The 24391-nt window shown below is 42.4% G+C and overlaps 1 protein-coding gene across 2 annotated transcripts in view; it reads left to right on the top strand.

Moving 5' to 3' along the window:
- The first annotated feature begins 947 nt into the window (after positions 1-947).
- LOC101593895 (arylacetamide deacetylase-like 4) overlaps positions 948-24391 on the top strand; it is a 47745-nt gene continuing 24301 nt past the window's right edge. For both annotated transcript variants that reach the window (XM_045150603.1, XM_045150602.1), the window contains exon 1: positions 948-1115. In XM_045150603.1, the coding sequence (XP_045006538.1) occupies positions 948-1115 (168 nt within the window). The remainder of the gene's footprint in view (positions 1116-24391) is intronic.

Below are 24391 nucleotides of genomic sequence, written 5' to 3'. Positions count from 1 at the left end.
CGGAGCCTGCCATGATGCTCACTCCTCTGCGTCTAGGGGGCTCCCAGACACACTTGTCTTGGCCAAAAAAACTCCAGAGCCAGATGCCTACCCACATAATCTGCCCATCCTCCAGGTTCCAGGACCTGGAGCCTACCTCCTTGAGGCAGTGCTGGACTTCACACAGCCTCTGATCCTCTCTCTGAAAATGGCTCAAAAGCTGGTTCAGGAACAATTTCTTCCCACATTGCTCTCTTCCATAAGAGAAAAAAAATTTTTTTTAAAAAAAGGTCAGATCCATTTTGGAAAGCAGGCTTGTGCTGAACTCCCTGCGGGCCAGGGCCTCCTCTGTGTTCTGAGACCTTCCTCCCATTAGAAGCTCTCAGCTCTCCACCTTCCACGCTGGGAGACAGCGGAGAACCGTCTACAGCCAGAAGGGGTGGCAGCATTAGTATCCATATGGCTGAGATCAAGTGATGCTCTCAACCCCTGGAGACTGCAGCTCCTGGGGTCCGGGACTGAAGCACTGGCCAGGGAGAGGGTAGAGAACCAAGGAGCCGGGAATGGGATGTGCTTTGCCCGCCTTAGCCAGACTGTGGGGCAGAAGGGATCCCCATCTCCTATGTCAGCCCCCAGGGGTCTGTGCAACTCAAGTGAGACTTCTCTTGCACACACCCAGGGGCTGGGGTGCCATGAGAGCCCCTTCTTTTGATCTTTGGGAGCTCACCTCGTAAGTCCCTTATGGTGGGCCAGGTGAGCTTCTCTGATCCCTAAGTCCTTGAGGAGCAGGTTCCCTGGCTCCCATAGGCTGACTTGGGTGGCTATGTGAGGGCACACAGGTCACACCACTGTGTCAGGTGTAATCTGGAAGGAGCAGGGCGGAGGTGGCAGCCTGGAAAACTGGGTCAGGTGCTCCTCACATAGACTGGCAGCTCGGGACAGCTCCGGACAGAGAGGACCTCGGGGCCATGGCTGTCCTGTGGCTGGGACTCCTAGGGGGGCTGCTCGCCTTTCCCCTGGGACTCTTCGTGTGGGCTGTCGTCAGACACCTGGTCACTGCGGAAATCCCCGCCACCATACAGCATCCGGTCAGGCTCAGGTTTTTGCATTGTATGGTGCTGTACGTGTTTGCTTGGGTGAGTCTTCCTCTGGGCCCCTCCGCGGGTCGGGGCGCCCTCTCTATCTCAGCCCTCCTTCCTCTTTTGAGCCGGGATCTAAGGCTCACAGAACTAGCTTCAGAGACTGAGTGGAGAATCAGTTTATTTTCACGCCAGAGTGGGCCCAGGGAAATCTCTTTCAAAGCTTAGACCCCAAGCTTTGACGGCTCAGAGTTTATATACCTTATTGTGGACTATTCATCGTTAGTTCAGAGAGCTCCAGCAATAGAAAAAAAGAAAGAAAGAAAGAAAGAAAGAAAGAAAGAAAGAAAGAAAGAAAGAAAGAAAGAAAGAAAGAAAGAAAGAAAGAAAGAAAGAAAGAAAGAAAGAAGGAAAGAAAGAAAGAGAGAAAGAAAAGCTAGTGGGCCGGTGTCTGCAGCATGGAGATACAAAGCAGCCTGAGACAATTTACGATGCAGATCATGGCCTTGAAACAGTACAGAAACGACAGCCGGGCTGCAGAGACGGCTCAGCAGTGAAGGCACTTGCCTGAAAAGTCAAAAGACATAGGTTTGATTCCCCAAGACCCACATAAGCCAGGTGCACACGGTGACACCTGTGTCTGGAATTCGTTTACAGTGGCTGGATGCCCTGGTGCAGCCATTCTCTTTCCCTTTCTCTCTCTCAATCTCTGTCTCTCAAATAAATAAATATAAATATAAATAATTTTTTTTAAAAAACTGCAGTGTCAGTCAGCACAAAAGACTATGCAGTACAGGACACAACTTTGGGGCAGGGGCTTCTGAATTTTCTTATTGCAATTTCCATGTCAATCCGCCTTTTGATGTCATTTGTAGAGAGCTTTAAAGAAACCACTCATCTCTATATCGCTGATATTAACCCTGTGGTAGCCCTGAGAAGCATCTGAAACTTTATAGCTTCTAGGCAGGAGGAGACAAACCCGGTTAGGAGGTTTAGGTATCCCTGGGTCTGGTAAGGCAAGTCTGGTTTCTTTCATGGCTTTTGGTGGCCTTTGCACAAGACATGGGCATTTTCCAGTACAGTAGGCTTGCTAGAACACAGATTGTTACAAAAAAAAAAAAAGATATCCCTTCTAATCATGTTTTCTGTCATTATATAAAGTATGTTTTATTGACAGAAGGAGTGTTAATATCATTTACAATCATCTGGGTGCTGAAACATGCCAGCAATCTGTCTTCAAAGCAGGGGCCCATGGGTATCCAGCCTGACCTATGGAAAAAGGCAAAGGGTTATAAGAATATTCATAATTATGTCCTCTGTAACTATTTTAAACATAGCTGTGGCTATTCTCTCTAGCAAGTTCCAGTTCTATGGGGCCATTGCCCCCAACCCTATTGATAATACCAGTGCTCGGTGGATGGGGTGACATTGTGACCCAGACCCAAAAGTGTTCCATATAGAATTCCTCGGGCTTCTGCCACGTGTAGACCAGTTGGCCCCCAGGTTTGCAACTGGAGCAGGGCTGCAGAGTCTTCAAGCTTCAGCTGAGCTTGGCTTGACCAGCCTCCCATGTGGTCAAAGCAGGGCAGTGGTGTGGAGGATGACTGGGAGGGCCCCGGGGTCTCCAGTCACGGTCCACCTGGCTGATCAGGCGGGGCAGCTGTCTTTGCTCTGGAGTGATGAATCCAGGCCTCTATGCCCATAGCTTTCAAAGCAGTGGCAGTGGTTAGAAGCACAGTCTAGGGTCCCTTCCAGGCGGGCTTGACGGGTATCTTGTGGCAATCCTTCTCCTACATAAAGTGCTCTGGTTTGTGAGAGTGCACAGGATTATTTAAAGGTAAAAAAAAAAGTCTCGTTAGCATCCGCCTACAGATCTCAGCTGTGGAGGTGGCTAGGCGCTGTGGCTGAGTGTGGATTCCTAACTTTTCCACTTCCCTCCTGTCTCCTGGGATCTTTATCAGAGGAGGGGGCCTGCCACGCAGAATCTCGTAGGGTGAGAGCCTGATGTCAGCTAGGGGAGAGCATCTTACCCTCAGAAGAACGTGGGCAATCCGTAGTCCAGGGTAACTGGGTCTCCTGACAGAATTTACTTATGACCTGTCCTAGAGTCCAGTTTATTGCCTTCTCTTTTAATATTTTAGTTTTATTTATTTATTTATTTTGACCGAGAAAGAGGCAGACACAGAGACAAAGAATGGGCGCAACAGGGCCTCTAGCCACTGCAAAGGAACTCCAGACACATGCGCTACCTTGTGCATATGGCTTACTTGGGACCTGGAGAATCAAACCTGGGTCCTTAGGCTTCGTAGGCAAGTGCCTTAACCGCTAAGCCATCTCTTCAGCCCTAGAGTCCAGCTTATGCAATTAACGTCCCCTGTCTTCTGAGGTCAGTAGGCTGTGTACAGGTTCCATTCCATTTCATCCTTAGGGCATGGTGAGCCCTTGGGTGACTTCCTCTTCTGTCCATCAAGGCAATTACAGCATGTGGAACTTTGGCATATAGCCTTTAACACATACTCAGTTTATCAGCCTTTTGTTTTTTGTTTTTTTGTTAGGAGAACAATAGCTCCTAGTGTTCTTAAGCAGGGTTGGGGAGGGCATCCAGCCACTACTGAGCCCAACTGTTTAGACAGATAAGCTATTGGTTGTTGCCATGGCCCAAAGCTTTGGGTCAGGACTCCTAGTATCATTTTTTTTTTTTTTTCATGAATAGATTGAATTCCCAAGTTACGTCAGGAAGTAGGGGTGTGTATTAAGTCCCAAAGTGGGGGCCTCTAATAAGGCCTTTGTTAAGAGTTAAAAATGTTTTCTGTTGCTGTGGACCCCAGGCAAAGATTTTTTTTTCTCTCCCCTTGGTGACTTTATAGAGGGTTTTGACTACTAGTGAATAGTTAGGCATCCAAATGCAATGGAAGCCAATTGTCACGGGCAAATATGGGCTGATTTACAGGTGCCAGGCTGAGGCAGAAGTCTTGAGTTAATGTAAGAACTTAGTATTGCAAGCCAGCATCAGACAGGGGAGCCTATCAGTCTGAATCTTTGTTTATATTATAATATTTTGTGGTCATATTTTCTTACTGGGTGTTTAAGATGGTGCAGGCAGCCAAAATTAATAGTGTATTGTGGTTTTAGGGGTCAATAAGGGCTCCACAGGAGAGACTTTTAGGGATCTGTGAAGAGTTCTGTGACTTTCAGCATTGTCATCTGCTACAATAAGTCAAAGCTGAGCTGACCAAGTGGCCCTCCCTCTTTTGGGAAGCCTGGAGGGCTGAATTTCCTCTGACGTGACTCCCCTGTTGCAGACACCCTGACTTGGAGCTCATCTTCGGGTCTCCAGGTCTTCCTTAATCAAGAAGACAGCAAGCGCCCCATTGTCTCCTGTGGTCTTTTGACTTTACTGACCTCAGCTGTCCTTTTTAACTGTGATGTTTCCAGTTGACTTTGGCTTCTACATGCGGCTGTTGATCACGTAGAGAGACCGTACACACCTGATTAGCAAAACAGACTCAGTTAAATAAATACAGAACCTATCTGGTTGACAAAGCAGATCTGGTCAGAGAACGACACAAGTCAAAATCATTCTGACTGATGCTTAAGTTTAGTTTTCAGGTGGCAGTATAAGCCATGTCAGGAACATAGAAAGCAAACACTTTAAACATCTGTCAGTATAGGCAGGACATGTTAGTAGCCCTGGAAACACTATCTTTCCAACAATTTTAAATCAATTGATTTGGTCTAGAAATTATGTGTCAGGAAAAGACAAGGCAGTATAAAATCTTGGCATCTATGTTTGAAAACATCTTTGGCTAATCTGTATACCTATGTAGGTACCAATTATCCCCCCAAAAAAGCTGGAAGCAGAACAGCAGAGTTTAAGATCAATTCTTTTCAGTGAAGATCATTTGAACATGAGGTTGTATCCTAGAGCAGGGAACATGTGTAAGTATGAATACACCTGTTAGCAAGGACCTTCAGATAAAAAAAGAGAGAGAGAGACAATTGCTTAAGTAAAGCCTTGACTAAGACTGCTTGTATACAGATTAAGAATTAAGCCAAACCTTATCATTATTGAGCTTATCCAGCCCGATTTAAACATACATTAGAGACATGACAGACATAAAGTAATCTTGCAAGCAAGTATCTTTAACCACGGAACATTTGTTTCTTTTTCTTTCTTTTTTGTTTGTTTGTTTGTTTCTCAAGTTAGGATCTTGGTTTAGCCCGACCTGGAATTCACTATGTAGTCTCAGGCTGGACTTAACTCACAGCGATCCTCCTACCTCCGTCTCCTGAGTGCTGGGATTAAAGGCGTGTGCCACCACACTTGGCACCACTGAACATTTTATAGCTTAACATAAACCACCATTTGTGACTATTAGAATATATGAAGCTTATATACCAACATTATTTCTTTTTTTTATTTTTAACTTTTATCTATTTGAGAGAGAACGAGGCAGAGACAGGGAAAGTGGGAGAGAGACAGAGAGAGAATGGGTGTACCAGAGCATCCAGCCACTGCAAACCAGCTCCAGATGCATGCGCCACTTTGTGCATCTGGCTTATGTGGGTCCTAGGGAATTGAACTTGTGTTCTTCAGCTTTGCAGGCAAGTGCCGTAGTAACTAAGCCATTTCTCCAGTTCCCAGCATTATTTCTATATAGCAGGTTTTCTTAGGACACGGGAAGCTCCCTCATAATAAAGTCATAATGACTAAGTCATTTTTCATAAGACTTAGATGATAACCTCAGTGATAACCACCCGGTACAACCAGCGTGAACAAGACAGGAACCATCTCAGTGACAGGTTTATTTTTGTTGTTTTTGTTTTTTTTTTTAGATATAATGTCCTTATGATAGAAAATTAAGTACTGGGGCTGGAGAGGTGACTCAGCACTTTAGGTGCTTGCCGGAAAAGCCTAAGGACCCAGGTTCAATTCCCCAGTACCCATTTAAACCAGATGAATGAGGTCATGTGTCTGGAGGTCATCATTTGCAGTGGCTAGAAGCCCTGGCATGCCCATTTGTTCCCTCTCTCTCTCTCTCTCTCTCTCTCTGCCTTTTTCTCCCACTCTGTCTTAAATAAATAAAAATATTAAAAAATAAAATATTCTTAAGAAAGCAATTAAATACTAATCATAATCCCTAATGTTAAGATTTAGTAGTTCCAGTATTTAAAGGATTAATAGAGGACCATGGATAACTTGGTTGAGCAGTCTAAAGTCAGTCTTTTATAACCATTATCATGAACAGATTAACATCAGTGAGTTGAAGTTTTAACATTGATATTTTAAGGCAGGTTGACATAAACTTACAATGTGAATACCATCCTGCATCTAGACAAGATCATTCTTTCTTTTAGTCTGATAAGAGCCCTAGTCAAGTCCAATAGACATCTGGTATTCCCCAAAGAGTCTGTAATCTGACCAAGCACTTTAACTTATTTTATTTTATTTATTTATTTTTTTGTCCAGTAAAAATCTTATCTGATAGAGGTGTCTCCAGGTCACAAAAGAGGAGAGAAAACAGAGATTTAGATTTTTTGAAACTCGTGTTACTGTTTAAATTTGTTCCCTTCTGTATATCATATCCATGTCTTTAAATTTTTAACCTTCTGTTTAAATTTATTATCCATGTACTTTTACTTTATAATTTGTGAGCCACTCAGTAACAATCTCTCTTTTTTAATATAATTTAACATACAACAATTAAAGTTTTTTCCAATTTGTCCTTTTAGCCAGTTTATCTCATTATAATTACTAATAAAAACTTTCATCAAAGACCATTTTTATTATATAAACAAATTACATTTTTCCCTTGTTTATCCTATTATTTTAATTTATATCCCACTGAGTACTCTCCTCAGCGGGGTTATGAATGTAGATTTTATCATTTGTTGATTTGGGAACTTCTATTCTTATAAGTTTTCTGAAACATATTTTTAAAAGTATGGAAGCATTTTAGAACATTATTTGAAATTTTAGAAATTTTCTGACAAACTCAATATTGAGTATTTTTTTATTTTTATTTATTTATTTATTTGAAAGCGACAGATAGAGAGAGAAAGAGGCGGGGGGGGCGGGGAGAGAATGGGCGTGCCAGGGCCTCCAGCCACTGCAAATGAACTCCAGACGCGTGTGCCCCCTTGTGCATCTGGCTAACGTGGGTCCTGGGAAATCAAGTCTCGAACCGAGGTCCTTAGGCTTCACAGGCAAGGGCTTCACCGCTAAGCCATCTCTCCAGCCCAGTACTGAGTATTTTTTAATCTAAGCATAAATCTTTAGGCTGTTGTCTATTAGTAGTTCCATAGAACTTTAGAAAGATAAAATAAACTTTAAAATAGTTACAAATTTCTTATAAGAAGTTCAACTCAAGAATCACTCATCATCATCCAGGGTCAGGACGGTAAGCTTCTCCATGCCTACAATTCCATTGGCTCTGCAAGGCAGGGAAGCCAAGGGAGCCAAGCCATCAAGGATAGTCCCAGGTGTGGGCTCTGGTCTTACGAGCAACTGGGGCCCCACACCCTCCAACTGAAGAGGGAGGTGTACAGAGGACAAAGCAACAGCCACAGGGGCAGCTGGAACTCTGGAGATATCACAATAGGAGCACCATTCGAACCCGAACCCCTCTCCAGTCTCTAGTGTCCACCTGGGATCAGACCTAGTGTGTAACTTTTCCTGATAACCCCCAGCCAGTGGGGAACACAGTGAGACAGCACAAACCCCACAGTGAGAGCTGCATTGCAGCCTGTCCTCTTCCTGCAACCACTGCCCCCCCCCCCTCAAGTCTCTCCAAGGTCAATTTGTACAGAGCAAGGGAGACAAAATAAACTTTGAAACAGATTTTTCCAAGAGCCAAAAGTCATAGAAGGACAATGGAGCTCCTGGCATTACCATAAAGCCAAAAGCAATTTTAGTATAAGAACCACCCCTGCCCCCACCACCTTCCGATCTGGCCCAAGCATCTCATTTACATTAAGCTCAGAGGCCTTTGTAAAAAGTTGCACAGAGATTTCCGCCTTACTTTTTGCCTCCTTCCACTGTTTAATCCCTTCCCCAGTGTCAGGCCCTAGAGTGGTAGAATTCCCCCGTAGCCCAAACAGCACTGTCTCCCTCCAGCGCCTTTCTATGTCCTTGGGTCTAGCCATTCTCAAACCTACCAGCCAGTATCTCATTACTGGGGAGTGTGTTTGGAAGCAACTGTGTGTGGGAGGCAATCTCTGTTGTTGAAGCTTCTGGTCTTGAAGGAACCCCAGGAGGGGGACTCCACGCTCTGCCCGGATATGGCGACACCCCAAATCGCTCATGAGAAGCGGTCTTGATGCAAACTGCAAGAGGATTTTATTCCAAGCGCGCTGGGGCCCACAGTCGTACACCGCACAGGGGTAGAGGACTGCAGAGCCCCGAATGCAGGAACAGGACAGTTTTTATAGGGTTTCTAACAAAGCCTGTGCATTAGACCAAACATTTTTTTAACATCAGGAGCCCGCGGGGTGCGAGCCAGTCAGTTTGTGCCACCCCATAGTTTCTAAGCCAATTAGAAAGCCCCTCGTGGACCAATCATTCTCTTATGACCTTGGAGGTCAGCATTTGCGCAGGTCCTTAGGTGGGGGTAGCAGAGTGTGGTATCAGCCTCCTATGACCTTGGTGGTCTGAGGCAGGCTGCTACAGCTTATGGCGCGAGCTACTAAGGCTTACAGTGTGGGCTATTAAGGCTTATGGTGCAGGCTATTTACAGAAACCAAATAGGTGGTTCACTTCATTACTCATTTCCCATCCTTGAGGGCTATCTCATCCCTTTTTACCTAGTTTTATATTAGGAGCGGGCTCTGATATAATGAGAAGAGGGATTCTTTACTTGCTTCCAACAGAGAGTAAAGCCTGGAGTTTGAGGTATGCAGGGGCCCGCTTAAGCTCCCTTTGGAGCATGATAGCATTTCTGGGCTTCTGAATTCTTGGGCCTTTCAGTCTGACTGTAGTTGAGGTGTGTGTGTGTGTGTGTGTGTGTGTGTTTCCCCTCAAGGCTCCAGGGCAGCTTCCTGACCTCTCTGTTTTACAACTTTTTAGGAGTAGGAGAATGGTGCATGTTTCCCTGTCTATAATCCTAGTTACTTTCAGAGTTCTCTCTGGGGACCATTTAACATTAAAGCTGGTCAACCTAATTCACAGAAGATCTTTCACTTTCCTGGTATCATCTTAATATCATAACCTCCTGTATATCCCTCATAAAGTTAGTGATCATACAACCCAAAACAGTGGACTTGCTGACAAACCTGTATCTGTGCCCCAAAAGAGAGACAAAGACCTCCTGAGCAGGCACTGCACAGGACAGAACTCACTTCGCCCTTCTGGCCACTCCTTTTTTTTTTTTTTTTTTTTTTTCCTGACCACTCCTTTTGCAGGGCATTAGATGCCTCTTAGCATTTCTTTAACTGTATTAAGCCCAATGTCAGGTCCCCTCAAAAGAGGGCCAGCATAAGCCTTATGGGGATCTCTATAGAACCACAGGTTAGGGCCCAAGCAGACTCCATAGCCTTCAGCCATGGAGCCACAAACAATCACACCACAGTCACACTCATTCACACAGACTCTAGACATGTATCTCTCACTGAGGTCCTAACTGAGCAGTCACCATGACTGCCATAGATTTCAGATGGCCACCTCCCACTGAAGTGGCCTAACACAGCAGTCACAATAACTGCAGAGATGTGATCAGTCTCTCTCTTCCATCAATTTTATGGGTCTGACTGAGCACCACAGGAATGGCTTACTAGATTTCTGGAGTCCTAGATAATTTGTCCATTCTCCTCGTTATGTCTGCTGGGCAGAGCATGGTCTGATAGCACAGTCCCATTGAGTCTGACTCTTGAGCAAAGAGGCTGGATAGCATCTATCCGGTGTCCTCAAGCCACTCCTGGCCACAGCCAAGCTCCGCAGTGACAGTGGCACAAGGGTACAGCCTGATCTGTGGGCAGAGGGCACACAGGAGTTTCCCAGCCAATGCACCAAGTTGATACAGGAAAGTAAGTCTCACAAAACCAGTGCCAGAGACTGAGTGGAGAATCAGTTCATTGTGATGCCAGCATGGGCCCAGGGAAATCTCTTCCAAAGCTTGGATCCTGAGCTCTGATAGCTCAGGGTTTATATACCTTATCTTGGGCTATTTATTACTGTTCGTTCTCAGAGCTCAGAGTCCTGGCCTAATGTCAGAGACCTTGAGTATATGATAGCCAAGTCTTACAAAAACAGAAAAAAAAAAAAGTTAACTAATGTCTGCAGCTGTGCTGTGGACTTAAAAAAAAAGCATACAATGATTTACACTAGGAGCTGCAATACAGATCACAGCCTTGAAACTGTACAAAAACTATAGTGTCAATCAGCACAGCAGACTATGCAGCACAGGACACAACCAATGCAAAAGTCTACGCAATACAGGACATAGCTCTGGGACAGCTTTTCTAAATTTCCTTACCCTAATTTCCATCACTCTTTCACTTCCTATCCCTCTCTCTGTCCCTTAAGACTGACTTGACTACACTGTGGTGTCTGCTATTATTTCTTCCCCACTCTTTCTTCCCTCCTGTTTTTCACTCCTTGCCTTCCTCATTTCCTTGCTTCTTTCATCTTTGCTCCCTCCTCTCCCTCCATCCCTCCTTCCTCTGACACTATATCTTGATTCCCCCCCACACACACACATACATTCTTTATCATATTTATTTGTTTACTTGCATGCTGTGCTTGTTTTAGGTGCACATACATTTCATCATGGCATCTTCAGATATAGGTGTCATTATACCATTTTCTCATTCATTCCTCTCTACTGCTGTCCTCCTCATGAATAGGTCCCCATCAATGGGTTTCCTTTTGCCCCTCAGATAGGCCCCCCTTCTGCTCTCCTATTATATGCATTTTCCACCTCACTTAACATTTCTTCCTCCCCTATCATGATTTTCTTGCAAGTTTCATGACCTATAAACATACACACACAAGTATACACACACACATATATATATACATATGTGTGTGTATATGTATATTATATATATATGTATATGTATATATATATATGTATATATATATATAATCTGACATTTAAGTTCCATATTTGAAAATAAACTTGCATTGTCTTTCCAAGTCTGCCTTATTTTGCATACCATAATGATTTCTAGTTTCATCAATATTTCTGGCAAATGCCAATACTGCATTTTTCTTTATAGCTGCATAAAATTCCATTGTGTATATGTGTAGTACCTCTTATTTATTCATTCCTCCGTTTTTGGACCTCTGGGCTGGACCCATTTGCCACCTATTGTGAATAGACAGGTTGTACATGGATGTGCAAAGTTCACTTGGAGTCCTTTGGCTTCATATCCAAAAGTGGATTAATTGGGTTATATGGTAGTTCTATTTTGAAAGGTTTTTGTTTTTTGTTTTTTGGTTTTTGGTTTTTTTTTTTTTGTTTGTTTTGTTTTTGAAGTAGGGTTTCATTATAGCACAGGCTGACCTGGAATTCACTATGTAGTCTCAGGCTGGCCTTGAACTCACAGCAATCCTCCTACCTCTGCCTCCCAAGTGCTGGGATTAAAGGTGTGCACCATCACGCCCAGACTATTTTTAGTTTCTTTTTTTAAAACATTTTAATTTATTTATTTATTTGAGAGTGACAGACAGAGAGAGAGAGAGGCAGATGGAGAGAGAGAGGCAGGGGAGGGTGGGGAATGGGCGTGCCAGGACCTCCATCCACTGCCAACAAACTCCAGATGTATGTGCCACCTTGTACATCTGGCTTACGTGGGTACTGGGGAATCAAGCCTCAAACTGGGGTCCTTAGGCTTCACAGGCATGCATTTAACCACTAAGCCATCTCTTCAGCCCTTTAGTTTCTTTTTAAAGACCCTCTATATTGAGTCTCATAGTGACTGCACCATGCAGTAGATGAGGGTTACAATTTCCCAACATTTTCACCAGTATTTCTCATCACTTGCTGTCTTAATGAGAGCTATTCTGGTTGGGATGAACTGGAATCTCACAGCATTTTTCATTTGCATTTCACTTCTGCATAGGAAGCTGAACACTTTTTTTTTCCAAGTATTTATTAGCCATTTGTGACCGGTTGAGAATCATCCTTCATTAACCCATTTGTTCATTGAGTGACATGGGTTTTATTGATGCTTAATTTTTGCAATTCTTTACATATCCTGGGAACTGATCACCTACCTGCTGTTGTATCTGGCATTTGTCCACTCTGTGACCTAACTCTTCACTCTGATGGCTGCTTCCTTTGCTGTGTGGAAGCTTCTTTTTATTAATGCTTTTGTTTATTTTTTATTGACAAATTCCATAATTATAGCCAGATGTGGTGGTATACACTTTTATTCCCAGCACTTGGGAGGCAGAGGTAGGAGGATCTCTGAGAGTTTGAGGCCAGCCTGAGAATGCATAGTGAATTCCAAGTCAGTCAGCCTGGTCTAGAGTGAGACCCTACCTCAAAAAAAAAATTCTATAATTATAGGCAATAAACCATGATAATTCCCTTCCCCATTTTCCCCTTCGCAATTTCACTCTGTGTAAATCTGACTTTATATATCTTCAAGGGTAGGAGTTTAAGGTGCCAAGTATAGCTCTTGTACCCCACGAAAACAGCAGGAATGACCCTAGTTTGTCTGCTATTCAAGTATTATGGTATACTGGGTTTAGTAATTTACTGGCAAATTCTAAAATTCAACTGAGCAGAGTACACATTCAATCCAAACCAGCACATTGTATTTATGCAGGAGTGGGAATTCAATCAAACAGATTATCTGTTGCAGTCAGGCTCACATTGCTGGCAGAAATCACCTGACCAAGAGCAGCTTGTAGGGGAAAAAAGGTTGATTTTGGATTATAGATTCAAAGGGAAGCTCCGTGATGAAAAGGGAAAATGATAACATGAGCAAAAGGTTATTTGCTTGATCTCTCTGTGTCTCAGTTTCCTCATGTGTGAAATGGGGTAACAGTATCTGTCACATCAAGTAAAAAAAAAAAAAGCAGATTTCTATGCCATCTTTAAAGTCTTGCATGGCAGTTCATTGTCCCTTGCTTTTATAGTTGTATCTTGTACATTTTGGATTTCTTTATATATATGATAAATTCCTGAACTATTGTGGGGCTTAGCACACTTAATATTAGCTTGCTTAATACATACTTTTAGTTAAGTAGAACAAAAACTATTATAACCATAAAAAACATTTAGACATGCAGAGAGACTACTGCAGGATTTAGTATATGAAATATTTTGAATATATCCCTCTTCTGTCAAGTGTGAAAAAATGGATGACGGTGTTCATCACACTAGATTTCACAAGCTATGGCTAATCAAATGACAAGTTGGAACTTCTGCGTGTCTAAATATATATGTCAAAATTGTCAGCATGGCAGAAGTGACAGATGCCATATAGATAGGCAAGTAGGTAGGTAGGTAGATAGATAGATAGATAGATAGATAGATAGATAGATAGATAGATAGACAGACAGACAGACATAGGTTTTTTGACATAGGGTCTCACTGTAGCTCAGGCTGACCTAGAATTCACTATGTAGTCTCAGGATGGCCTCGAACTCTCGGTGATCCTCCTACCTCTGCTCCCTAAGTGCTGGAATTAAAGGCACGTGCCACCATGCCCGGCCCTATTTTTATATTTTTAAAAACCAATTTGTTTTATAGAATGTATTTTATTTATTTTTTGTGCAGATATCGATATTTAAATTCATGGAGGTAGTTATCTTTATACTTGTAAACTAAGAAAGGCCAGTGTTTTCAGCAGGTCGGTGTGACAGAGCAGTGAAAGTCAGGAGTGTGGTGATGGGAACTCTGAAGGAACTGACTTTGTCCTGCTTTGCCCTGCAAGTGTCATCAATTTAGTTGCAGTGTTAACTTCTCAAGTGTCATAAATTTTATACTGAAACACCAAATCAACACATCAGAGCTTCAAAAATACTGGGCAAGTGTGGAATTAAGTACAAGCACATTTGGTTTATAGTAAGTGAATAGGTAACTTATTAAATGCTTTGGACCATAAAACATACTAATAAATACAGGAAACCTGGCTACCTTCATTACTATGATAAAAGTCCTGAGTGCAATGCCATAAGATAACATGCAGGGAACAGCAAAGTATTTCTCAAAAACAGTACTTTAAATTTAATGTATTTGTTGAATCAAGGCTGTTGGGTGCTACATTTTGGCCAATTAAGACTCTAAGTGACAAACATCTGGACCACCCTTGAATTTTAAAAACCAGGTTTTATCTTCTAAGTTGACTGTCTTACTCAGCTTATTAAATAACCTGTCTGTGAGTTGTAAAACATGCTGCTTCACAAAATTAGACATTTGATTCACCAACTGAGTGCTTTGTTTTTGCATCATGGCACAGAAACTTTAAAATGATGAGTGTTAACTGCATTTTCACAAATGTGGTTGTACACAATTAGAAGATTATGAAAAGTTGTTCTTAAGACTGAATTGAATAAACTAAATGAAATACAAGTGGCCCTTTAGATATGTTCTTGACAATAACAATAAAGGATGTCTTTTTTAAAAAGCAGTAGAAAATTAAAAACAAAAATGGGCTGGAGAGATGGCTCAGCAGTTAAGTGCTTGCCTGTGAAGCCTAAGGACCCCAGTTCAAGGCTCATTTACCCAGGATCCACGTAAGCCGGATGCACAAGATGGCGCATGCATTGGAGTTCATTTGCAGTGGCTGGAGTACCTGGTGCACCCATTCTTTCCCTCTCTCTCTCTGTCACTTTCAAATAAATAAATAAAAATAAACAAAACAAAATTTTTAAAGCAGTAGATGACATGTGGAAAGGGTTAATACATTTGAAAATGCAGCAAATATGTAATTCCTGTGCTTTGGGGATTTTTTTTTTTTAAACTATAGGCAGTATACCAGTTCTAGAGCAGTGAGCAAGTGAAATGCATAATTGCTGACTCTTCATGTCAGCCCTCTGTCTCTCCCTATTTCCACTATATAGGTGCTTCTCTGGATGGCAAGCTGTCTAAGCAGTAGCTGCAGTACGGGGGAGGTGGGGAAGTATAAGCTAGTTTGGGGCCCCAAAACTACAAACAAGGGCTTCAGATATCCAAGGGGCCCAGAAACACCAGGATCTTTCCAATCTCAGTGTTCCCCTTCAACAGTAGCCCAAAAGGTAGCCAAGTGTGGGGGCACATGCCTTTAATCCCAGCACTCGGGAGGCAGAGGTAGGAGGATCACCGTGAGTTTGAGGCCACCCTGAGACTACATAGTTAACCCAGATCAGCCTGGGCCAGAGTGAAACCCTACCTCGAAAAACCAAAAAAAAAAAAAGAGTAGCCCACAAGGTAAGTCCTACTAGTGACAGCTGCTGCTGGCGCTCACAGGAGACATGAGAGAGTCTAGACTTGGCTCGCAGAGTGCGTTCCGGTTTATCCAGCCCAGAACCCCAAGGACATGCTTCCCATGAGGATCTGAAGATGAAGCAACCCAAGTGATTTATGTCCATATGCTTCCAGAAGACATAGACAAGGAAAAGATATAGAGTTTAAGGAAAAAGACTAACCTGGAAAGACCCTATGGCCCAGAAATTAAGAGCAACTCGATATCAAACATTGATCTGGGCTGGAGGGATGCCTTAGCAGTTAAGGTGCTTGCCTGCAAAGGCAAAGGACCCAGGTTCAATTCCCCAGAACCCATGTAAGCCAGATATACAAGATGGCTCATGTGTCTGGAGTTTGCTTGCAGTCGCTGGAGGCCCTGGCACACCCACTCTCTCTCTCTCTCCCTCTCTTCCTCTCCCTCAAATAAATAAATAAAAATAATAGAAAAAAAAATGGGTCTGAGCCCAAAATGCCATAGGTACGAACTTTGTGACATTCTGCTTTAAAAAAAAAAAAAAAAAAAACTTTTTTATTGAAACTTCCATAATTATAGACAATAAACCATAATTCCCTCACCTCCCCCCCTTTTCCTTCACAAATCCACTCTCCATCAGATTCCCTCCCTCTCTCAATTAGTCTCTCTTTTATTTTGATGTCATCATTTTTTCCTCGTATTATGAGGGTCTTGTGAAGATAGTACTAGGCACTATGAGGTCAAGTATATTAAGGCCAATTTCTGTCTGAACAATTGCATTGTATACAGTCCTACTCTTCCTTTGGCTCTTACATTCTTTCTGCCACCTCTTCTGCAATGGACCCTGAGCCTTGGAGGGTATGATAGAGATGTTTCAGTGCTGAACACTACTCTGTCATTCCTCAGCACTATGGTGCCTTTTGAGTCATCCCAGAGGTCACTGCCATCTGAAAAGAGAAGCTTCTCTAACCGAAAGTGAGAGTAGCATTAATATGTGGGTATGAACATTAAGAAGAGTGCTTACAGAGAAGTTTAGTGAGCATAATATATGCATTTACCCAGGCAAGAGCAGGAGATACACCCCTAGAGCTCATGACTACCCAACCATGGGCTTTTTCTGGTTGAAAACTTCCATACTATATACAATAAAACATGACAATTCCCTCCCCCCTCACCTTCCCCTTTCACAATTCCACTCTCCATCATCTCACCTTCCCCTCTCAATCAGTCTCTCTTTTATTTTGATGTCATCATCTTTTCTTCCTAGTATGTTGTAACCACTAAGCCATTTCCTGGTTCCCTTTCCTCCTATTATGATGGTGTAGGTATCGGCAGACACTGTGAGGTCATGGATATCCAGGCCATTTTGTGTCTGGAAGAGTGCAAAATGTAAATAGTCCTATCCTTCCTTTAGCTGTTACTTTCTTTTCACCACCTCTTCTACAATGGACCCTGAGCCATGGAAGGTGTGATAGAGGTGTTTCAGTGCTGAGCACTCCTCTGTCACTTCTTCTCAGCACTAGGGTGCCTTTTGAGTCATCTCAGAGGTCACTGCCATCTGAAAAGAGAAGCTTCTCTAACCAAAAGTGAGAATAGCATTAACATATGGGTATGAGTATCAAGAAAAATGATTACCAGAAAGTTTGGTGAGCACAGTATATGCATTTAGCCAGACACCAGAAGGTGTTACGCCCATAGGGCTCATGACTTCCCCAGTCATAGGTTTTCAGTATCAGACATGTATTGCCTTCCATAGAGCAGTCCTCCAGTCCAATTACAGAGTGGTTGGTTTTCCCCATAACAGACATGCCACTATTGCACCTGTTGGCTCATTTGGCCTGGCTAGCAAAATTTAAACCTTTCAGAGTCCACTGTTGTTTATCTCCACTGATGACTTCTCTCTCTTCCCCATTGAACTGCACGCAGTGTAGCTTTCCCCAGTTTTCTGTCAGCTGGTTTACAAGGAGGAGGTTTTCAGTTCAGCTCCAGAAGGGTTTCTCAGTGACTTTGCAGCCCAAGCACGTGGAGTCTTCAGCAATAGGGTCTTAACATCTACTTCTGGTGGGAAACCAAGAGCCTCGGCAATGGTCTGTACTATTTTGGGAACATCAGGGACCTACCTGGCCAACAACTCACTAGAAGGTATCCTATCTCTAACATTGAGACTTTTCTACTGACAATCTATGGCTTCTGGGTGCACCATTATCAAAAACATAGGTTTCCATATGACTTATTCATACCCTCTTAGATTTTGATTAACCCTCCCCCCACCCTTCCTTTACTCAGTCTCTTCCCCTGACCTAAGTTAGGCCTTCCCCCCCCCCACACCAATAACCTGTTCTTCTACTCACACATATACAATTTGATCCCATTAAATCCTCCCCTCTTCTCTCTTTCTTATAGCTCCTTTGTAGCTTACTGGCTCTAGTACTAAGGTTTTGGGGTTTTTTTTTGGGGGGGGTTCAAGGTAGGGTCTCACTCTAGCCCAGGCTGACCTGGAATTCACTATGGAGTCTCAGTGTAGCCTGAACCCACGGCCATCCTCCTACCTCTGCCTCCCAGTGCTGGGATTAAAGGCATGTGCCACCACACCTGGCTCTATTACCAAGTTTTATGTCAACTCACATACAAGTCCAAACATTTGTAGCTAAGATCCTCATGTGAGAGAGAACATGTAGCGTTTGGTTTTATGGGCCTCAGCTACTTCACTAAGTATAATCCTTTCCAGGTCCATTTATTTCACTGCAAATTTCATAATTTTATTTTTCTTTACCACTGAATAGAACTCCATTGTAGAAATGTACCACATCTTCATTATACACTCATAAGTTGAGGGACATCTAGGCTGGTTCCATTTCCTAGCTATTGTGAGTAAAGCATCAATAAACATGCATGTGCTAGTATTTCTAAGGTAATGGGATGAGTCCTTAGGATATATGCCGAGGAGTGATATAGCTGGGTCATACAGTAAATTTATTTTTAGGTATCTCAGGAACCTCCACACTGATTTCCACAATGACTGTACCAGATTGCATTCCCACTAATAGTGTAGAAGGGTTCCTCTTTTTATGCATCCTCACCAGCATTTATTGTCATTTGTTTTCTTGAAAATAGCCATTCTTATAGGAGTGACATGGAATCTCAAAGTAGTTTTAAGTTGCATTTCCCTGATGGCTAAGGATGTAGAACATTTTTTAAGTGTTTACATACCACCTGTATTTCTTCTTTTGAGAGCTCTCTATGTAATCCCATAGCCAATGTTTAAATTGGGTTGTTTGATTTCTTATTATTTAGTTTTTTTAATTATTTGTATATTCTGGATATTAATCCTCTGTCAGATGTATAGCTGGAAAAGATTTTCTCCCATTCTGTAGGTTGTTTCTTTGCTGTATTCACAGTGTCCTTTGCTATACAAAATCTTTGTAATTTCATAAGGTCCCAGTGGTTCATCAGTGGTTTTATTTCCTGGGCAACTGGGGTTATATTCAGGAAGTAGTTGCCTATGGGAATATGTTGAAGAGTTTCCCCTACTTTTTCCTCTACCAGTTTCAGTTTCAGGTCTGATATTAAGGTCTTTGATCTATGTGGACTTAATTCTGATGCATGGAGAGAGATAAGGATCTATTTTCATCCTTCTACATATAGATATCCAGTTTTCCCAGCACCATTTGTTGAAGAGGCTATCTTTTCTCCAGTGAGTATTTTTGGCATTTTTGTCAAAGAATAGGTGCCTGTAGCTGCCTAGACTTACATCTGTATTCTCTGCTCTGTTCCATTGATCTGCATGTCTGTTTTTTGTCAATACCATGTTGTTTTGTTACTTTGGCTCTGTAATATGGTGATACCACCAGCCTTATTTTTGTTGCTCAAAATTGTTTTAGATATTTGAGGGTTTTTTTTTTTTGTTCTTCCAAACAAATTTTAGGATTATTATTTATTTTCATGAAGAATGCCATTGGAATTTTGTTGGGAATTGCATTATATATGTATATTGTGTTTGGTAAGATTGACATTTTCACAATGATTCTTCTAATCCAAGAACATGGGCTGTCTTTCCATTTCCTAGTGTCTTCTGCAATTTCTGTCTTCAGTGTTTTAAAGTTTTCATTGTAGCAATCCTTCACCTCCTTGGTTAGATTTATTCCAAGGTTCTTTATATTTTCTTTTGATATAATTGTGAATGGAAGTGATTCCCTGATTTCATCCTCAGCATGTTTGTTGTTAGTATATAGAAAGGCTACTAATTTCTGTGTGTTTATTTTGTATCCTGCTATGTTGCTAAAAGTGTTTATCAGCTCAGTTTGCTGGTAGAGTCTTTAGTTCCTTTATATAAAGAATCATGTAATCTGGGAATAATGGTAATGTCACCTCTTCCTTTCTAAATTTTATCTATTTTATGTGTGTCTTTTGCCATTGCAGTCAGGTTCACATGGTTGGTAGAACTCACCCAACCAAGAGCAGCTTATGGGAAAAAAGAAGTCTACTTTGGCTTACAGGCTCAAGGGGAAGCTCCACGATGTCATGGGCAGAGGGTGGACATCCCCCACTAGCCAACATAAACTGGAACATAGCAACAGGAAAGTGTACCAAACGACGGCATGGGGAAACTGGCTATAACACCCATAAACCTGCCCCCAACAATACACTGCCCCCAAGAGGCTTTAATTTCCAATTGCCATCAGCTAGGGAACCTAGCATCCAGAACACATAAGTTTATGGGGGACACCTGAATCAAATCACCACATTCTTCCCCTGGCTCCCATAAACTGATAACCATACATGATGTAAAATACAATGCATTCAATCCAACTTTAAAAGTCCCCATAGTTTGTATCAATTCCAATGATGTTCATACATTCCTACAGTACAAGATCTTTTAACTGAGCCATAATACCAAAAATTCCCCCCTCAAAAAACCCATAATGGAACAAAATAAACATTCACACTCCAAAATGATGGCATTATATAATAAAGAAATACTCAAGCAATACATCGTTTAAACAGGGCAAACACCAAACTCTATAGATCCAAGTCCAACAACTCCAGCCAGTGACAAGTCTCCAAGTCCGATAATTCTAGCCAGCAACAAGTCTCTGAAGTTCCTCTTCTGCCCCTCCAGCTAGGCTACTCACAGTCCTGGAAAACTTCATCCATGGCTGGAAGCTCTCCTTAGCAGCCATCTCGTGGTCCCAGCAACTCCACTGGGTCTCCACTGCAATACATGGTTCATCCTCATGGCTCCATGGGGTCTCCATGCAGGCATCCAGCAAACCTGCTTTACACTACCCATGGTCATTTCCAAAACACAAGACCGTGTTGCAAACTCAATGACCCTCTCTTTCCTGCATTTCTTATACTCCATAATACCAGGTAGGGTGCCAATTTGTTAATCCAGGAGAGAATAAAGCAGACTTTGAAGAACAGGACGCTCCTTAAGCACTCAGGCCCTTCAAAAGAGTCTATGTTCTTCCTGTTGCCCCAATGCAGGTCAGCTGGCCCAATCTCAAATGTTGCAGTTTACCCAAAGATTTCATTTTATTCTGTTTCATATCCCTCTGCTCACACCAGTTCATTTATATGCAAAGCAACCCTGCACAACTTTTCAGTACATAGGCATAACAGCAAGTCTCACACAAACTGCTAGCCCAATGCAAGCAAAGCTTTCTCATCCTCATAAGCCAAACCTCATAGCCCACAGTTCTTACTGCATTCAGGTCTTTCAACTCTGACCAGAATAGTCCATCAAGCTGTACTTACAGCACAGCAAGGCATCTCTTATGCCAAGTTTTCAAATCCTTCCACATTCCTCTTGAAAATCAGCTCCAAAAGGCCAAAGCCACACAGCCAGGGGTCTAGCAGCAATCCCACTCCTCAGTACCACTTTACTGTTGCAGTCAGGTTTGCATTGCTGGTAGAAATCACCCAACCAAGAGCGGCTTGTGGGAAAAAGAGGTTTATTTTGGCTTACAGGCTTGAGGAGAAGCTCCACAACGGCAGGGAAAACAATGGTATGACCAGAGGGTGGACATCACCCCATGGCCCACATAAGGTGGACAACAGGAACAGGGGAGTGTGCCAGACATTGACAAGGGGAAGCTTGCTATAACACCCACAAATCCGTCCCCAACAATACACTGCCTCCAAGAGGCGTTAATTCCCAAATCATCTGGGAACCTTGCATTCAGAACACTTGAGTTTATGGGAGACACCTGAATCAAACCACCACACTTGCCTTACTGCTATACATAAGACTTCCAGTATTCTATTAGATAAAAGTGGGGATAATGGACTCCCTTGTCTTATTCCTGATTTTAGTGGAAAAGTTTCAAGTTTTCCCCTATCTAGCATTATGTTGGCTGTAAGTCTGTCATAAATAGCCTTTATTATATTCAAATATGTTCCTTCTATTTCCGGTTTCTGTAGGACTTATCCTGAATGGATGTTGTATTTTGTCAAATGCCTTTTCTACAACTATTGAGATAATCATAATTTTTGTCTTTCAGTCCATTTGTATAGTGTATACATTTATCAATTTATATATGTTGAATCATCTCTGCATTTCTGGGATAAAGCCTACTTGGTCAGGGTGAATGATCTTTTTGATATATTCTTATATTCTATTTGCCAATATTTTGTTGAGAATTTTTGTATCTATGTCCATGAGGGAGATTGGCCTGTAATTTTCTTTGTTCTGTCTTTGTCTAGTTTTGGTATCAGGGTGAAGCTGGCTTTGTAGAAGGAGTTTGGTAGAATTCCTTCCTTTTCTATTTTATGGAAAAGCTTAAGAAGCAATGAATATATCTGGGCCTGAAATTTATTAGTTGGGAGATTTTTTTTTTTTATAAGTGCTTAGATCTTTGTACTTGTTAAAGGTATACTTAAGTGATTAATCTCATCTTGATTTAATTTTGGTAGTCACATAAATCAAGAAAACCATCCATTTTCTTGCTGTTGATTTGTAGTTTAATCCCATTGTGATCAGATAGAGTGTGAGCAATTATTTCAATTGTCCCGTATTTGTTAAGTTTTGCCTTGTGTCCTAATATTTTGTGTCTATTTTAGAGAATGTTTCATATGCTACTGAAAAGAATGTATTCTTCAGCATTTGGGTGAAATGTTCTATAGATATCTGTTAGGTCCATTTTTTCTAGGACTTTATTTAATCCAGATGTTTCTCTGTTTATTTTTTTTACCTGGATAACCTGTCAATTGATGAGAGTGGGATGTTGAAGTCACCCACCACAACTGTGTTCAATATTTTCTGTGACCTTAATTCTAATAGTGTTTGTTTGATGAAATTGGGAGCCATAATGTTAGGTGCATATATGTTTATAATTGTAATGTCCTCCTGTTGGAGTGTTACTTTAATCATTATAAACTGACCTTCTTTATCTTTCTTAACTTATATTGGTTTGAAGTCTATCCTGTCAGATATTAGCAACACCTATTTGTTTTCTAGGCCCATTTGCTTGAAATACTGTTTTCCATCCTTCACTCTAAGATTGTGTCTGTCTTTTATGGAAAAGTGGTTGTCTTAGAGGCAACAAATAGAAGGATCCTGCTTTAAAACCCAGTCTGCAAACCTGTGTCTTTTAGTTGGGGCATTGTGGTGGTTTGATTCAGGTGTCCCCCATAAACTTAGGTGTTCTGAATGCTAGGTTCCCAGCTGATGGAGATTTGGGAATTAAGGCCTCCTGGAGGGAGTGTATCATTGGGGGCGGGCTTATGGGCTTTATAGCCAGTTTCCCCTTGCCAGTGTTTGGCACACCCTCCTGTTGCTGTGTTCCACCTTAAGTTGGCCAGGGGGTGATGTCCACCCTCTGTTCATGCCATTGTTTTCCCCCTGCCATCGTGGAGCTTCCCCTCGAGACTGTAAGCCAAAATAAATCTCTTTTTCCCAGAAGCTGCTCTTGGTTGGGTGATTTCTACCAGCAATGCAAACCGGACTGCAACAGTAAAGTGGTACCGAGGAGTGGGGTTGCTGCTAGACACCTGACTGTGTGGCTTCGGCCTTTTGAAGCTGATTTTCAAGAGGAATGTGGAAGGAGTTGAAACCTTGGCCTAAGAGATGCCTTGCAGTGCTTTAAGTACAGCTTAAAGGACTATTCTGGTCTGAGCTCCAAGACCTGAATGCAGTAAGAACTATGGACTGTGAGGTTTGGCTTATGAGGGTGAGAAAGAGCTGTGCCTGGACTGGGCTAGCAGTTTGTGTGAGAAGCTTGCTCTTGTGCCCATGTCCTGAGAAGTTGTGCAGGGTTGCTTTGCGTAGAAATGAACTGGTGTGTGCAGAGGGATATGGCACAGAAAGGAAAATCTTTGGGTGAACTGTTGCCCGTTCAACTGCAACTGAGAGATTACAACCTTTGAGACTGGGCTAGCTGAACTGCGCTGGGGCAACGGAAAGAATGTCAACTCTTTTGAAAGGGCCTGAGTGCTCAAGGAGTCCTGTTCTTCAAAGTCTGCTTTATTCCCCCCTGGATTAACAAATTGGCACCCTACCTGGTATTGTGGAGTATAAGAAATGCTGGAAAGAGGGTCATTGAGTTTGCAACACGGTCTTGTGTTTTGGAAATGGCCATGGGCAGTGTGAAGCGGGTTTGCTGGTTGCCTGCATAGAGACCCCATGGGGCCATGAGGATGAACCGTGGCTTGCAGTGGAGACCCAGTGGAGATGCCAGGACCATGAGATGGCTGCCGAGGAGCTGCCTGCCCAATGAAGTTTCCCAGGACTGTGAGTAGCCTAGCTGGAGGGGCGGAATTGGAATGCCAGAGACTTGTTGCTGGTTAGAATTATCGGACTTGAAGACTTGTCACTGGCTAGAGTTGCTGGACTTGAAGCTACAGAGTTTGATGTTTGCCCTGGTTGTTTTAAATCTTGTATTGGTTGAATGTTTCTTTGCTATGCCCAATGTCATCTTTTGCAGTGTGAATATTAATCTGTGCCATTATGGGTTTTTTGAGGT

The sequence above is a fragment of the Jaculus jaculus genome, chromosome 5 (assembly GCF_020740685.1).
Source record: "Jaculus jaculus isolate mJacJac1 chromosome 5, mJacJac1.mat.Y.cur, whole genome shotgun sequence".
NCBI classification, from domain to species: domain Eukaryota; kingdom Metazoa; phylum Chordata; class Mammalia; order Rodentia; family Dipodidae; genus Jaculus; species Jaculus jaculus.
The sequence above is the reverse complement of the archived record's forward strand: the minus strand, read 5'-3'. Positions and strand labels throughout refer to the sequence as shown.